The sequence below is a fragment of the Coturnix japonica genome, chromosome 1 (assembly GCF_001577835.2).
Source record: "Coturnix japonica isolate 7356 chromosome 1, Coturnix japonica 2.1, whole genome shotgun sequence".
In the NCBI taxonomy this organism is placed as follows: domain Eukaryota; kingdom Metazoa; phylum Chordata; class Aves; order Galliformes; family Phasianidae; genus Coturnix; species Coturnix japonica.
The window spans coordinates 55,107,423-55,123,226 of NC_029516.1; the positions used below are offsets into that span (position 1 = coordinate 55,107,423).

Sequence of the window (15,804 nt, forward strand, 5' to 3'; positions counted from 1 at the left end):
AGATTTGGACAAACCAGCTGCAATCTGGGTATTGGAAAGTACTGAAAACAGGAGGCCCTACTTGCAGCTAGAGGAAGTTTTGAGGGGCACCAAACTGCTAAACATCACATCTCTTTCCAGGCTTTTTGTTTCCTGTTTCTAAAATGGCTCTAATACTTACCTTCTCCTATCAGGTCTGATGTGACTCACATTTACAGAATGTTTTGAAGAGAAAACATGCTAGGAAGATGAAACATAGAGATGCAACTGTCTGAATATGCCTGAGTTGTGTGGCATTAGAAAAGACCTAGCCTTTTCTAATCTAGCTTTGATATGTGTGTGCTGCACTTAGAAGAAACATAAACATCTGGCCAAGATGCATTTGCATGACAAATGCCTTGTACCAGTTGTATCATTGTACTTGGGAATACCCTAGAGAAGTGGGAGACATCTAAGTGAATAACTATGCTAAGCCTCCTAAGCTGTCAGAGAAAGTGGTGACTGCAACTTTGTCATCACTGAATGATGGAGATGTTATGGGAGTTGTTTCATTTCCTTTCAGCAAAAAGATGCTTTTCCTTAAGGGACACAGAACTGACAAGGGTGTGATGGAAGAGGAACCCTCCAAAAATGTTTGCCTAGTGAGGTAAACCATGACTAGGGCAAGTATTACTTGTGGCAGAAGAAATTCCACACGTCTGCATGAGGTGCACCAGCTGTGGATAAGGGTTACAATGAGTCTGGTTTCTCACTGACCGCTGCCTCCATGGCTGTATGTATTCACCGTAGCATTGCGTGATGCCACAAGGGTGAGAATGGGAGAAGTCAGATCCAACAGGCCTAAAAGGGCCGTGTGATCCATGAGGGACATGGTGGGCACCCACAAGGTGACATGTCAGCCTTCCCCAAGTGAGATGGCCACACAATGCCGCACCCATTCTCCCACCTGCCTCTGGGGTCAGTTTGCTGCCAAGGCCTGGCTGCTGTCCCATAGGATGCTGTACACTCACACCCTGCTGTGGAGTCACAGGATCAATTATGGCTTTCATAGGAGGTGAGATGGCTTTTTTAAGAGAAAGTGGAACATTCTCCAGGAAGATAATTCAAATGTGGTGTGGAGAATGCAGCAGGGAGGACAGTGCTCGTGTCTGAATACACACGGCTGTTGTGAAGAAGTGGGACAGGATCACCCCACAGAGCCTCCCTCCCACATAACGTTGCACAGAGACTTTATCACCTTTTAGCAAGAGGTTGCCCTTGTTAGTAAACCTCTGAGCAGTCTGCAAAACCATTGTGGGACACAGTGAGAAACATTTACATCCACAGCAGCAGCTGGGTCCCATGTTCCAGGACAGTCCCCATCCCACTCTCAGAGAGGGAATGGGAGAGGACAAAGAAGAAATTTGAGGACCATACTCAAAAGTCGTGCAGCAAATGATGCCGAATCCTTAAGTATGATTTATTTCCAAGCTCCTCCTCATTTCCAGAGTTCACTCTTATAGCCTTTATTTCTTTTTCACAGACATCTCAAATAACAGAACAGTCACATATGCAAGAGTCAGTTCGGAATGGGATTTAGAGATAAACATCTTTACAGGAAGCATCTCTATATTCTCACACAGAGAGAGGAAAAGGGAGAGAGATATACACATCTGAGACCTTAAAAAAGGGGAAAGGGTAACAGGAGAGGAACATCAGAATGAAACAGTACAGACTGGACAAGAAGGTACTGTGCTGGATAACAACTGATTCCTTGATCTTGCTTTTCCATTTTCTTGCTAGTCTTTCCCTAAATATAGATGCACAGTATTAAATATTTACTGTATAGGTTCCTACAGGCCACCTGAAGTCCTTCTTGCCATAACCTGAACAGTATTTATTAAAAATGAAGTTGTTCTGAGTGATGGGAAAGCACTGACAAGTCCCTGACTTAAATCTAGCTGTGGAAATAAATAGTAGCGACCATCTGTTGCCACCGCAGCCAAAGTTCACTTAGCCCTGGAGTTTTCAGGAATTGGTTTAATTCCTCCACTCCTTGGTCTGTGTTTTCTTCAGTCAGGTAAAATATGGGAATATATAAGTGCTTCAGAGTTCTTATGTTTGATTAATTTGCCAGTCCTCCCAAACCAGTTTGGTCTCAATACCTGATTTCAGCTTTGAGAGACTCTCACCATGAGATGGAGACATGTGTTCAGCCTTGCCAGAGCAGCTTTCTCAATAGCACAGTCACAGTTCATTCTTTTGTTGAGTCCCTGGTTCAGTTTTTCTGAGGACAACGATAATCCCAACAATAAGGGATGAAATTGCAATCTCTTTAATCTCCATGTAAGCTGTCTGTAAAGCATTTATTAACATTGAATAAAACCCAAATAGGAAATTACCCAAACTGTACCTTGGAGCAGAATTTGTTGATTCTTACTAGCAGCAAGATGACATTTTCCAGGCCAGCATGGAGATGAGTAACCTCAGAACAGTTGAGCAATTTAAGCTTTTAGAATGTCAATTCACTCACTGGACTGCTTCAGTAATGCTCAATACTGGCAGAGAATGGTGAAGAGTTCAGACCAAAGATCTCTGACATTCAGCACTGGCACCATCCAGTCATCAGTGACTGGAGTCCGCCATAAAGAACCTACCGCAAACACGGTTTTGCAGCAACTGGGGCAATCCCTATGCTTTGCAGTTGTGTTGCAATTTGGGGAGGGGAAGACTGCTATGAACCTCTTGTTTTGCTCCAACACTCTTCCATGTTTAACACCTACATGCTGTGTGGTGGGTACGGGGCCACAACAGATCTCCGCACTGATACTCTTTTGCACAAGGCGCCTGAGTCTTCCCACTGGGATCTGAGATGTTTTAGGATCTCAGAACCATTCAAGACAGGTGAGTGGTCACTCTGTGGAGGGAGAAGGAGTTCCTAAAGCTGAGTTAGAGCTCAGCTTTGCTGAGTCACCATTGAGAAGCCAATGTCTCCCTTCATTAACTATACATGAAACCAAGGCAGATGAGCCTGTTAATGACAGCAGCTCAGTGAAGTGCCAAGGTTAATGAGGATGAATTCAGATCAGAAAATCCAGGCCTTGGTGTAACTGTGTAGCTTGACTTCACCCACAGAGAAACCCCTCACAGACATACATTTAGTGCAGAAAAGCGTCTATACAGGGGCTTCTTGGTAAAGGATAAGTGCGGCTATTTAGAGAGCTAAGGTGGAACTGAAATTCTATCATGGCTTTTCCAGTCCATTTCTCTTCCTTAGAGAAGCCCTTGAGATCCAGCCCCGCTACTGCATGTACGGGTGTGGGTGTGTGCGCTGCTGACTGGTGTGCAACGGCAGAATCAGGGATTTTCCTGGGAAATAATATTGTTTAATTTGCTTTAATTTAAATCTGAGATACGCGGGGATTGTGGAAAAGAAACAATCCTTTGCCTGACATTCTGTACATCAGCCTCAGCTTATTTCAGGCAATCATGACTCTATGGACATTTTTCATAAATTTACAAATATATATACATATATATACATATATACATGTATATGTGTATCAGCCTATGGGCTACATTTACCACTGCATCGTTCCAGCCACACACAAGTATAATGGTAGGTTATTTTTACCAAATAAAAATTGGTATAAATTTGAAGCGACTTAGTGGTGGCTGTCACCATATCCATGCAAAAGCTCCTGAAGTGGGCTGACATGTAAATACAGCCTTGCTGAAGTTCCCCCACCACATAAACACATAAATGGAATCATAGAACCATTAAGGTTGGAAAAGACCACTAAGATCACCCAGTCCAACCATTGGCCCATCCTCACCATGGCCACTGACCACGTCCCTCAGTGCCATGTCTGCCCTTTTCCTTCACACCTCCAATGACAATGATGGAATGGGAGGTGTCTAAAGAAAACTCCATTTCACAGTTTTAATGAAGCAAACTTCCCATTGATCCTACTGACCTCTAATCAAAGGGGATTTCACTTCAAAAGAAACTGAAAGTTCAAGCCTATTTTAGGTACAGTGTACAGCTCTGGAAGTTGTAACCTCTGCCACAGTAGATCTCAAAATGCTTTAGAGCAATTTAAGTTACTGTGGAAGAGTATCTCCAATAGTCTCCAAATATGCTTTTTTTGTGTGTGTGTGTGTAAGTAGGGGGAATTTTGTCCTGCAGAAGATCAAACACAAATACATGAACATAAACATATTAACCGATGGAAATTGCCAAGTAAAAATAGTAACACTTTAAATGAGACGTCTGTGATTGTTATTGGTGCCCAGGTGTTATAAATAATTCAGTACCTCCTTGCTGAATAGTCTGAGGCTGCACTTCTGCTTTTGTTGTTATGATTACCTGAATTTTTTCTTTTCTTATGATCTATATTGTTAAAGGAAAACCCTTCATAAAAATGTAGCCTTATGTTCTACAGCCAGATGAAAACTATTCTTCAGACACAACTTCACAGCAGCTTAAGCAAATTAGGAGCGTGCGTAGTTCTTAAAAATGATGTGGGCACCAAAAACATTCAGTGTTTTACTCCTATTCGTTGTCTGAACAGGGACTGGAAGCTGTGCTTCTTCTGTGCAATTGGTCCCAGGAGACTGAGCCCCATCTGACTGACACTCCTTGGTGTCTACATACCCCTGAAACTGGAGCTAAACCTGCAGGTCACATTGCTTTTTGAAGACTTGACTCTATCAGAATCACTGTTGCTGTTTGGGAAGTTTTGACTAGTTGGCAAAATAACAAGGCCAATTGAAAGCAATTGCTTTTGCAGCACTATTTCCATGCCACGCCACCACAGGCACAGAGCCACAGGGATGTGAAGCTCCCTGCAGTGCTGAGCCCCATTAATGTGCAGCCGTGGCGATGCCAGCAGCCAACCATAGCTCCCAGCAGAGGACAGAAATAAGACTCAGGCTGTAGGGCACAGCCCCTCATATAGCAGTATTTCTACATAAGGGGACTGTAAACTTTTCTGAGTTGGAGGTGACGTGGTGCCATTTTTTCTCTCGTGACAAATATGAAAACTGACAATGTGTTTTACAGAAACATCTTGTAAATGCAGGTTGCAAGAAGCAATTAGTGAACACCAAGGCTCTCCTGATGGGATTTCAGTTTTGTTTTCCTTTAGCCTTGCTCGCTCAGTAAGAACATCCCATTTGTACCACACACAGTGGTTACTGCTGGGGTCTGTAGCATTAGAAATTAGTGAGGGTTTGTGGGCACAGATGTTTTCCGAGGTAGAATGGCCAGCTCAAGTCTGGCTGGATGCAGAAGTAGGTCTGCAGAAATCCCATAGTTAAGAGCACCAATAGTCAGCTCTGGAGTCTTGCAGTGGTGTTTCAGGATGTTACTGCTCTGAGCTGCTGCCTGCCCCCCATTCTGCTGGGTATACCCTGCCCAAGTGCAGAGAAGGCAGTAAGAAGCATATATTTGAGTCTCAGCTGCTTCCTTTCCCTACACCTCTAGGATTAGAACAACGCTGGCAGCTCTTCTCTTAGTATTCAAATACTTTCTAGTGGCAAGTATCCAATTCACACCAGCTCTGTTGTGCCTCTTCACTTCTCTTCAGCAGAGACTTTATGTGTGATCTGCATACACAACCTAACACAGATGGAGATGACACCTGAATGGCACTGCAACTCCTGAGCTAAGTACGAAAGAACAGAAAACAAACCACTGTGTTGCATTTTGCTACGTACTTCCTCTGCACATAATACACTTATTTCCAGTTTACCCACATCAACTGGGGTATGACAGTTTGTGTGTAGCTAAGGAAGGAGGGGATTGAGGGTGTCCACATATATACACCCTAATCTAGAAACATTTGGGGCTGTTTCCTGCCACTGTGCAGAAGAGTTAATCAGTAAAAGAAAGACACAGAAGTATTGTCTGGGCAGGGATTGACAGCCCAGCCTCCTGATGCTGTGGGAGTCATTGGATTGTCCTCACGTAACTCAACCAATGCCCATCAAGTCTGACCTAAAGCGACTGCTGCTTGGTTTCCTTTTTTTTTTCCACTCCCCACCTCTCCCTGAGGATAACCTATCTAAGCCTCAGTTATTTTCATTCTCAGTCTCTCCTCAGCAAGAAAGGACAATTGATCTGTGACTCTGGAGTGCTTTACTAAAGGTGAACAGCATTTCATTTCCCTCTTGTGGCCTATATTGTGGCAGTTGTCCAGGTTTATTTCTGCAAGTAAAATCCTACACATGTGCATGGCATACTACACCTAAACTAGCAGCATTCTGTCAAGCTCCAGTTGGCCCACCAATGTCAACAGCAAGCCTGTTAAGAGTCCACTGGCACCAGCAGTTGGTCCTTTGTTTTAAAAAGCACTGCAATCTCTAGCTATGGCTCTGAAGAAAGCTACAGGATTGGGGTTCTAGTGATTTGGGGAGGAAGACAGAATGGGAAACATAAATCAGGGGAAAAGGGATAATCACTGATTTATTTATAAAGCCAATTGTTAGATAAATGTGTATATAAGCATGCATTTCATTTTCAGCCCCAAACACGACAGCACTGAAATATTTTTTGAAGCACCTGATCTAAAACTCACTGGAGCCAAGGTGAAGCTTTCTGTGGACTTCAGTGTATGCAGTGTGGAGCATATGCATTATACTGCTGGCTGTTACTGAAAACTGGGGTGCTGAGTGTTGAGCTAAGCCCTGTCTTTATGGGCTTTTCAGCTCAGACTGGCAGAATCAAGATCTTATGGGGAGTCTGGAGTTGGGCTATTTGAAACTCAGCTCCTGGCCTTGGATATTCACCCATCACTAACCTTTACATGCTTAATGTGCTTCACGCAGGCTTTTTACTCCTTGTCTCTCAGTGGTGCCTGGCAATCATTCAGAAATGTCTTGGTTTTTCACCTTGAACCTCTCCTTGCTGACTGGATGAGTGCAACAGGAAGCACTGTGAAAGGGTGCAAGACCCTGGGGGCAAGGAAATGCAGTGCTGATACACAGGGATGATTTGTGTGAATGCACCCAAGCAGCCCTATAGCCCTTCTAGGCCTATGTAGAGACAGAAAGAAGAAAGAGCTCGAATAATATACGTCTTTATTTAAGCTATACTTGGCAACATACTATTTCACTCCATTTTGCTCCTGGGAGTTAGCTTGGCGCTCAAGAATTAAGGACAGATTACAGTGATTTTCTTCTGAGCTCTGCTTATCAGTGGGGCTCCAGGGATGAGCCTGGTTTGGAGGTGCTGCATGGTGAGTAAATGGACAGCCATGGAGACACAGTCTTCCAGGAACACTTGGAAATCTGAGATATCCTCTGCATAGCAATCCTCTCCCTTCCCAATGCTATTTTGCTCATCGTCTGATGAAGTGCACAGCCAGCAGGCCATGGCTAAAAGTGCTCCCAAATGACTTGTGTCTACAGGAAAGCAGAATACCTGCACTCTCATGGCTCTCTCCTGGGAGGACAGGACAGGATCCTCTGGGTTAGAGGACTGCACTCTGAGGGTTATTTTTAAAAATTATTTTGGGTTTCTTTTTCCTTCTTTTCATTTCTGACTGTAGCTGAAATAACATTTTCTAAAGTAGTGCTAGTTTTTTAAAAGCAATATTTCAAAGAAACTGCCCTGGTCACTGGTGGCTTCTGATCCACTTGTGATGGTCCCTGGGGTAGAATGAAAGAAATAAAAACCCAACTAGAAATATGACTTGAGGGACTGTACTATTTAGGTCAGGGAAGATCTGTGTTTGCAGAGAGGGAGAAAGGAGAGATGATATATACAGGTGGCCACTATGAGTCAGGAGTTTTAACAAGCGAACAGCTTTAGGTTGAAGATGGTGTCCTAAGAGTCCATAGGATACACAGTACATGGATTCCTGCGATATATCCCCTATGTAGGGCTCCCACACTGTGCCCTGGCAGGGATAGAAGTAGAAGCCATGGCAACTAACTCATTGCCATCACGGAACAACCTCACTGTACAAGAACTGGAGGCTCACTGTAAAAAAAGCCTCAGCCTACATCACAGAGCACTGGGGCAATTCACCCCACTTCCCTGGGAACAGCTTCCTGTAAAAGGGAGGAAGCACAAGCACCTGCATCAGGCTAGGACGAGGGTGTCACATTATCTACAAGGACAGGATAGGAAAAGAAGAACAGGGGCTAGAGTCTGAAGGAAGCTAAGCATCACCCAGAAAAGCACATTCTTAACTTGCAAGCATGTGAATAGTCTACCAAAGGCAATGGAATCAGTCACATGTTTGAAGTAAAGTATATACTTGAATACTTCTCTGGAGCAGACTGAGAGACAGTGCCAAGACCCTTAGCATGAGGAGCACATCTGACAGGTTTCTGACTACTGCTCTACTAGTGAACCAGACACTAGTCAGAAAGCTTGAATCTCAGGTCTGAAAGATATTTCAAAGCCTCCCAAAAATGCAGAAGCTCAGACTAGATGGGAATGTGCTTTGGCTATGGATGTACATAGTCGCTAACCACCACAGATGTGGCTCTGGATGTATTTTGGGTCTGCCCTGCTCTATAGGTGGGTGCAAGCCAACATGTAAGGCTCTTGGCCCACTTCACACTGCTCACAGCCCTTTGGGGCTCCTCCTGAGGCTGTGAGAAGCACAGAGAGAAATTCAAAAAATCCCAAGGGGTTTTAACCCTGTTTCAGTGCACCAAAGCTGCTGCCTGGACAGGTGGTCCCTTTAGGAATCCATCCTGACATTAAAGCTCTGTATTCACCTGCTGCTTCAGGCACTTACACCCACACTTTTAACACACTTCATACTCACACAGACCTGAGAGGCTGTGTTCAAATGAGTGGAAAATCACAAACTGGGCTTAAAGATCCAGAGTTAACGCTTCTCTGCTATAAAGAAAAATAAGTGTAACTCTCTCCCACAGTCACCAAACACAGGGCTGCACTCAGCTCATACACAGCTTGCAAACCAACCAACACCTTCAGAGAGTACTTCATCAGGGCAGAACTATTTTCGTGCCAGCTGCAGAGAGAAGACTCGAGAGTCCACGAAACAGCAGAATGACTTCAATTTCTTTCAGTCTTACTGCTATAGCTCCTTCCAAACTCCATCTGAAACAAATACACTTTGTGAATTGTCACGGCTCACACAAGGCTGTATACCACAACAGGAGCTGTCGCACTGCTTCCCATGCCACACGACCCATGGCGAACGCCAGCTAGAAACCCCTCTGCTTTTTGGTCTGGTGAGGTTACTCCAGATACCTCTATTCACATGGAAGAGTTTCCCTATCAAGCTCAGAACTGCAGAGGAAGAATGAAGTTTGTGTTCAAAGATGTTTTAATGAAACAAGTACCAGTTTCGTAAAGCATTAACACCTTTATGAGCAGTCGCTTTTTCTCAGAATCTCTTGTAGCTTGCAATTTTTCACATTTTTAAAGGTCTCTTTTAGTTTTCAGTTATTGGTTTCACGCTTTCAGTTTCAATTTAGCTTTCCAAGAACTGTTTTTATTTTTAATTCCCTTCTGTCCAATGGTAACTCATCAGCCTCCTCATCTAGTGAGCATTTGCAAGTTCAAACAGTTTCAGAGCTTTTCAGAACACTCTGTTTGAAAACACTGCCAGAGAAAAACAAACAAACAAAAAAAAATCCAATCTACTTTAAAAGCAAGTTTCTTCAAAAGGTTTCCATTTTCAACATGAATCAATAAATACTTACTTTCTCCAGTCAGATCTAATGGAGAACAAAATGACAAAAACTTCACTTGCCGGGGATGGCATTTCAGTGGCAACACATTGACTTGGCAGCTGACATTGGCATGTTTAGGGAATTTGTAAACCAAAGAACATTAATGCTAAGTAGCTGAGCAGGAGTGAAAGAAAACCAGATCTACCCTATCTCCAAAATAGCCTTCAGAAACTTTATTTCTTTGGACACTGTTAACAAAAAGGAACATCATCACACAAGGTGTAACAGGGAGGGAAAGCACATCTGGAAGGGGAATGGCTGGCTATGCAATTGCACTGCATAAGAATTATTTCTTGGTTGGATTTATTTATTTTTTAACAAGTCAAAATGCTGTTTCCTGACAGCTGTGTAAATAGCATGATCTGGAGTTAATGTCTTTATTTCTGTGCAGGCATCATTTCAGCGGATTGCCTCCTTATCCTTGTAAGATTTCATAGATTCAGGAGATCATAGAATCACAGAATGGCTTAGGTTGGAAGGGATCTTAAATCCCATCCAGTTCCAACCCTCTGCCGTGGGCAGGGTTGTCACCCAGAGCCCCTGTCCAAACTGGCCTTGAATGCTTCATCCACAACCTCTCTGGGCAGCCTGTTTCAGCACCTCACCACCCTCTGAGTAAAGAATTTCCCCCTAACATTTACCCTAAATCTCCCCTCTTTATTATCCCACTCTACCCATCCTATCACTATCAGACTGTGTAAAAAGTCAGTCCTCCTCCTCTTTAAAAGCTCCCTTCAGGTACTGGAAGGCCGCAATGAGGTCTTCCCAGAGCCTTCTCTTCTCCAAGTGAAACAAGTCCAATTCCCTCAGTCTGTCTTCATAGGAGAGGTGCTCCATTCCTCTGATCATCTTTGTAGCCCTCCTCTGGACTTGCTCCAACAGCTCCAAATTTTCTTGAGCTGTGAGCCCCAGGTCAGGCGCAATTAGATGATTTTTATCATCAAATGAGAACTGATGGCATGCAGATATCGGGTGTAATAAAAGACTGATGTAACTATCCCTGAATTAAGAGCACGTTGGATTGGCTTGTTTTGTGGGGGACTTTTTTGCTCTGCCCTGTCTCCCTTTGCCTGCTCATTTATCAGTCATGCCATCACTTCCTGAACAGGGACATTTGTCAGTTGTCTCTTCCAGCTCCCTTTTGTTACAGCCTTGGCCTTTCACCTCACCTTCCCTTCAGCCACTGTTCCCCTGCGAGCAGCTGCTGTCTTCACAGCCAAAATGCTCTGCTTCCTCCAAAGGTATACATCCCCATCTGCAAGCCTGGCTGTTCTGTTAGCTCTTCTGGGATCTATGACCTGAACAACAGGGAGAAAGGAGTGAGGGGAAAAGGGGGTTACAGGAAAAGGAGTAGCAGGAAAAAGAGAAAGACCAAAAGAGAGAGAGAATCCCATTTGAAGATTCACAATTACATCATACAACGCTTGAGCTCATGGGAAATGGATCTCCATTCTCTGCATCTGACCTTTTCTTTTCCATCTGTACACAGTTCTCCCAGATGGAGAGTGGAGATGTCCAGTGAACTGGGGCAGGTTCCAAAGACAAGATGTGTGAAGTTCTTATTTGGCATACATGAACACAACAAGAGGCTTCTCTTACTTCTCTCTTATAAACATTTTCTCCCTTTTTCTCCTCAGTAATGGCTTTTGCCCAGTTTTCTCAAACATCCGAAAACTCAATGAAATCCCAATCCGGTAAATACTCAGGAGGAACAACTGCCAGGCTCCCCCCACCTCCCTTCTCCCTGGTCAGTCTTCCCTTGGATCCACCATTCTGAACTCTCGGAAGCTCCATGAAAACCAAAACCATCCAGAAATCCACCAGAAGAGACGCACTGTCTCAGACCTGACGGCTTTCTTCGCGCTTCTGCAGTTGCCTCAGTCTTGGGCCACAAACACAGCATGGATGGTGTCGTGGACAATCACATTGCAATGTTTTACATTTTTCTTTTTCCTTAGAATAATAAAAAAAAAAAAAAAAAAAAAAGAAGAAGAAGAAGAGGGAAGAAAATGTTATACACATAAGTATCACAGCATTTTCAGAAGGCCTTCTACTGCATTTGCAATAGCAGTTCAGCCTCAGTTGTAAGCCTGGATGTAAGGCAGCTGGAAGATTAAAACTGTACTGTTGGAGAGTCCCTGCTGAGACATCCTCAAATGTTGGTTTTTGTTGTTGTTGTTGTTGTTGTGTTTTCTGTTTTTATTTATAAGATTCTTGTTTTAAATTGTTTTTGTCTGTTTGCTTCTTTCTAAAGTTTGGCAGGAAAGAGAAAAATGCCTTTTTTTGCTTTTCCCCACATCTTCTGTCCTTTTTGTTTTCTGCATTTTAGGAAGGAAAAGGAAAAGGAAAAGGAAAAGGAAAGGAAAGGAAAAGGAAAAGGAAAGGAAAAGGAAAAGAAAAGGACAAGGAAAGGACAGAAAGGAAGGAGTAAGGAAGAAATGGAAAGGCCTTTCGAAGGACAGGAAATAATGAAGGGAACGCGGACGGGTACCATTAGTGGCGAAGGGAAGGGAAGGGAAGGGCAGAGGGAAGGGAGGGAAGCCGGAAGGGAAGGGAAGGGAAGGGAAGGGAAGGGAAGAGGGAGAAGGAGGAGGGAAGGGAAAGGGTAAGGAGGGGATAGAGGAAGGGAAGGGAAGGGAAGGCAAGAACGAAAAAGAAAAAGAAAAAGAATAAACGAAAAACGAAAAAAAAAAAGAAAAAAGAAAGAGAAAGAAAAAAAGAAAAGAAAAAGAAAAGAAAGAAAAAAGAAAAGAAGAAAAGAAGAAAAGAAAAGAAAGGAAAAGAAAAGAAAGAACAGAGAAAGAAAAAAAAGAAAAGAAAAGAAAGAAAGAAGAAGAGAAAGTAAAGAAAAGAAGAAACTCCCAAACTATATATACATACATAGAGAGAAAATAATAAGAAATAAACAATGATAGGGCAGACCTTTTTCATTGTGTTTTCCAGAATGAAAAGAAAGTGTGTGGGTTTCTGATAATGGCCTTGAGGAGGTACATCGTAGAGGTGGCTCAATTGCTTGGTTTGTTTATTTGCTTGCTGTTTGCATTTTCCTTTCTAACTGCAATGGATGGGCTTTTTGCCCCTGCTCCCCAGCCCTCCATGTCCTGTACAGACTGATTCCAGGTCCCCACCCGGACCCCTCTCTCTCTCACCAGGGTGGCAGCTGGTAGGTGCGACAGCATGTTAATTCAACCTCTAAGATATGGCGCTGGAGTTAAGAGTTGGATGGAAGAGCCATGTGAGAGAAAAGCATTCCCATCTTGGTGAGAAAGAACGAAGCAGCACAGAGTCCAGTGGAGATGTGAGTGCCATGTTGGACTCAGCTCTACCTTGGCACTGGCATTAATTTGAGATTATATATATATTTAATTATATATACATATATATGCATGTATAGGTATACATAGACATATATATATATATATATACACCTGTGTGTGTGTGTGTATTTGTTGTTGGCTGTTTTTTTAGCACACTGTCCCATTCTCAGGTCTAGATTTGGGGCAGTTGGTCCTGGGGACAGGTTGGACAGAAGGGGCCAGAGTGCAGAAGAAGCCAGAGATAAGAGTGAGGCCCAGGCCCCCCCATGCACAGAACATGGACCAGCCATAGCCATGACTGATGTCCTCTGGCAGCCCGTAGACGTAGCGGGGGTAGCGGGAGAGCTCGAAGTTGATTCCAGCCACACACGTGCACAGTGAAATGATGCAGAAGGTTCCTGGAGGAGAGTGGGAAGGGGAGAAGGAGAGAGGAGAAAAATACAGAAAAGTTAGAAGAGTAAGAGACATATCACTTTCCTAGCTGCCAAGAGTTGTTGCAGTCAGTAAGGATATGCCTAAGGAAAGAAGTTTGTATAGAAAGTAGGTTAGTCTAGCCATGGGAAATGAACTGAGTGCCACCAGAGCCTCGAATATTGATCTGATGCTGAATGGAGTCGTATGGAGAAACTTCAGCTGGAACGGTTTTGTCATTACGAGCACTCCCTTGTAAACCAGAACGCTCCATGAAACCACTGATTTTGTGGGAATTTTGCTTTGGACAAATAAGGAGTGAATAGTCACGTTTCGGTACTCTTTAGAGGAAAAAGATGGAGTTCTTGTTTAAATTCAGTTTTTCAATTATGAATTTTATAGAAGAAAATATTACAAAATACTTGACATTTTGGCTACGTTGAAACATACATTAGAAATGCCCTGGGCAGGTTTTTTTTTTTCCATTTCTTCTTACATCAAAATCTAAAATGTTTGCCCTTTTGAAATGTCACTTTAAAAATCTTAAAATCCCTCACAAAATTTGGATTCTATCCTCTGCATGACTTCGGTCCCGTTCCAGATGCCCTCTGCAGTACTGGGGAACTCTTCAGAATATCCTGTTCTTGTTTTCCATCCCCGCGGCACTATTTCACTTCTTCCTGAGAGCACTGCAAGGACAGCCTCCTTTTGGAAAGCCACACACATCAGATGAGGCTGAGCCTTAGCCCACCCAGATGAGTCTAACTGTGATCTTTTTGGCCTCCAGCTTCATCACAGCTAAACTCTGAGCTCCTGAAATGTCACTGTTGCCACCCACACACCAAATAATGGATAGCTGCAGTCTCTGTGCGCCCATCTCAAGAGATAACACCCACTGTCTACACAAAGTTGGTAGTTTATTTTTCCTCTCTAATTCCTCCCTGTACAGTTCTCTCTGAATTGTCCGCAAGAGACTGACTCAAAAGGTGATGTGCAGTACACGTGATAGAGGTACTCACATGATTGGCCTGCTGCTCGTGCACAGCCCTGTGGCATGCTGTGTGTGCTACCTGCAAAGTATGTCCTGTGTCAGACCTCTGTTAAGTAGCAGAGCTGCTGAGGGATCTACTGTTCCTGTCCATAAGGTAGCAAAATGCCAAAAGCATTCACAGCTTGCCTCATTCTCTTTACTTCTGGTACCTTGGTCTTCTTCTGTCCTCTCCTTCTTCTGCTCCTGCAACTCTCCTTTTGTGCCTCTGCTGCTTCACTCTTTTTAGTTGCAGTTACGCTGAAGAAATTGATTTCCATTGAAGAAACAGATTAGCTTATGAGTTGAATTCCTCTGGAATTAGGCTCAGAACTGAGGACATTTGTAGGAACACATATACCAACAAAAATGTTTGGACTCCCCACCATATCCATCTCTCTAATTTAGCAGGCACATCCTAAAACTCTAGAATGTCCATGCAAAACTCCATCCTGGATGAGCTGTGAGCCCACTGTCACGTCACTCTGTTACCCCCTCTGACCACAGCCTCCATCACAGGGAATCCTGGAACTCTGGGTTCCTCTCCTGATGATATATATGGCTGCCAGATGGTCCAGAGAGTACTGCTCGTAAGTTCTCACATTACAATAATACCTCAGGGCACCAATCTGTACCAGAGAGCTGCTGTGGTGGATACTATGCTGTTACAAAGGCTGCCTTCTTATCCCAGCCCAGCACCCAATTAGTCTGCAATAAGCACTGTGGACTTTTGCAAGAGCACTGTATATGCCCCAGCTTTGCTGTTGTTTTCAGAGATGTCCTGCACTACTTCAGAGCACAGAGTAGGAGGAATAGGTCTCTCTCCCAGAATTCTGTACTCAAAAACCATGTTCTTTGATCAGGGTAAAACTCTTTTTGTTCTTTACCATGTCACTTAGGTTATCCTGGAACATGAAGCTGTCTGCCAAGAACACGGCTGTCCTTGTGTGACACATCAACATGACTAGTACATTGTGGAGAAAAAGGATCCCTCAGAGCTGCTATGCTTGAAACCCAGCTCCACGGCTTGTTTCAAAGAGTTAGAAAATGACATGAAAGGCCTCTCTTTTCTAGTGAGAACATGATAATTTCAGTTCTCTTGAAATATAAGATTGTTAAGAGAGGTGGGTGGGAAAATCTGTGCGGCCAGACTGAAACTGCATTTGGAAAGTACAAAAGGGAAGAAAATAACTTCAGTTTTCAAACGCTCCCTGTGCTTTCATGCTTTATCTTGGCTATTTTGATTACAAGCTCTTCAGTACAAGGAGTGTTTTGTACCCATTACGTTTGTTCAGTGCCCCAACCTATTGGCACTCCACCTTGCTGGGGGTATTCTGCCCCATAACAAATGAACAACAAAATGGAACA

The 15,804-nt window shown here is 43.6% G+C and overlaps 1 protein-coding gene across 1 annotated transcript in view; it reads right to left on the bottom strand.

Moving 5' to 3' along the window:
- Window positions 1-12,686: 12,686 nt before the first annotated feature.
- Window positions 12,687-15,804, bottom strand: part of TMEM178B (transmembrane protein 178B) — a 201,982-nt gene continuing 198,864 nt past the window's right edge. The window contains exon 4 of the mRNA XM_015866745.2: window positions 12,687-13,396. Within this exon, the coding sequence (XP_015722231.1) occupies window positions 13,146-13,396 (251 nt within the window). The 3' untranslated portion in view covers window positions 12,687-13,145. The remainder of the gene's footprint in view (window positions 13,397-15,804) is intronic.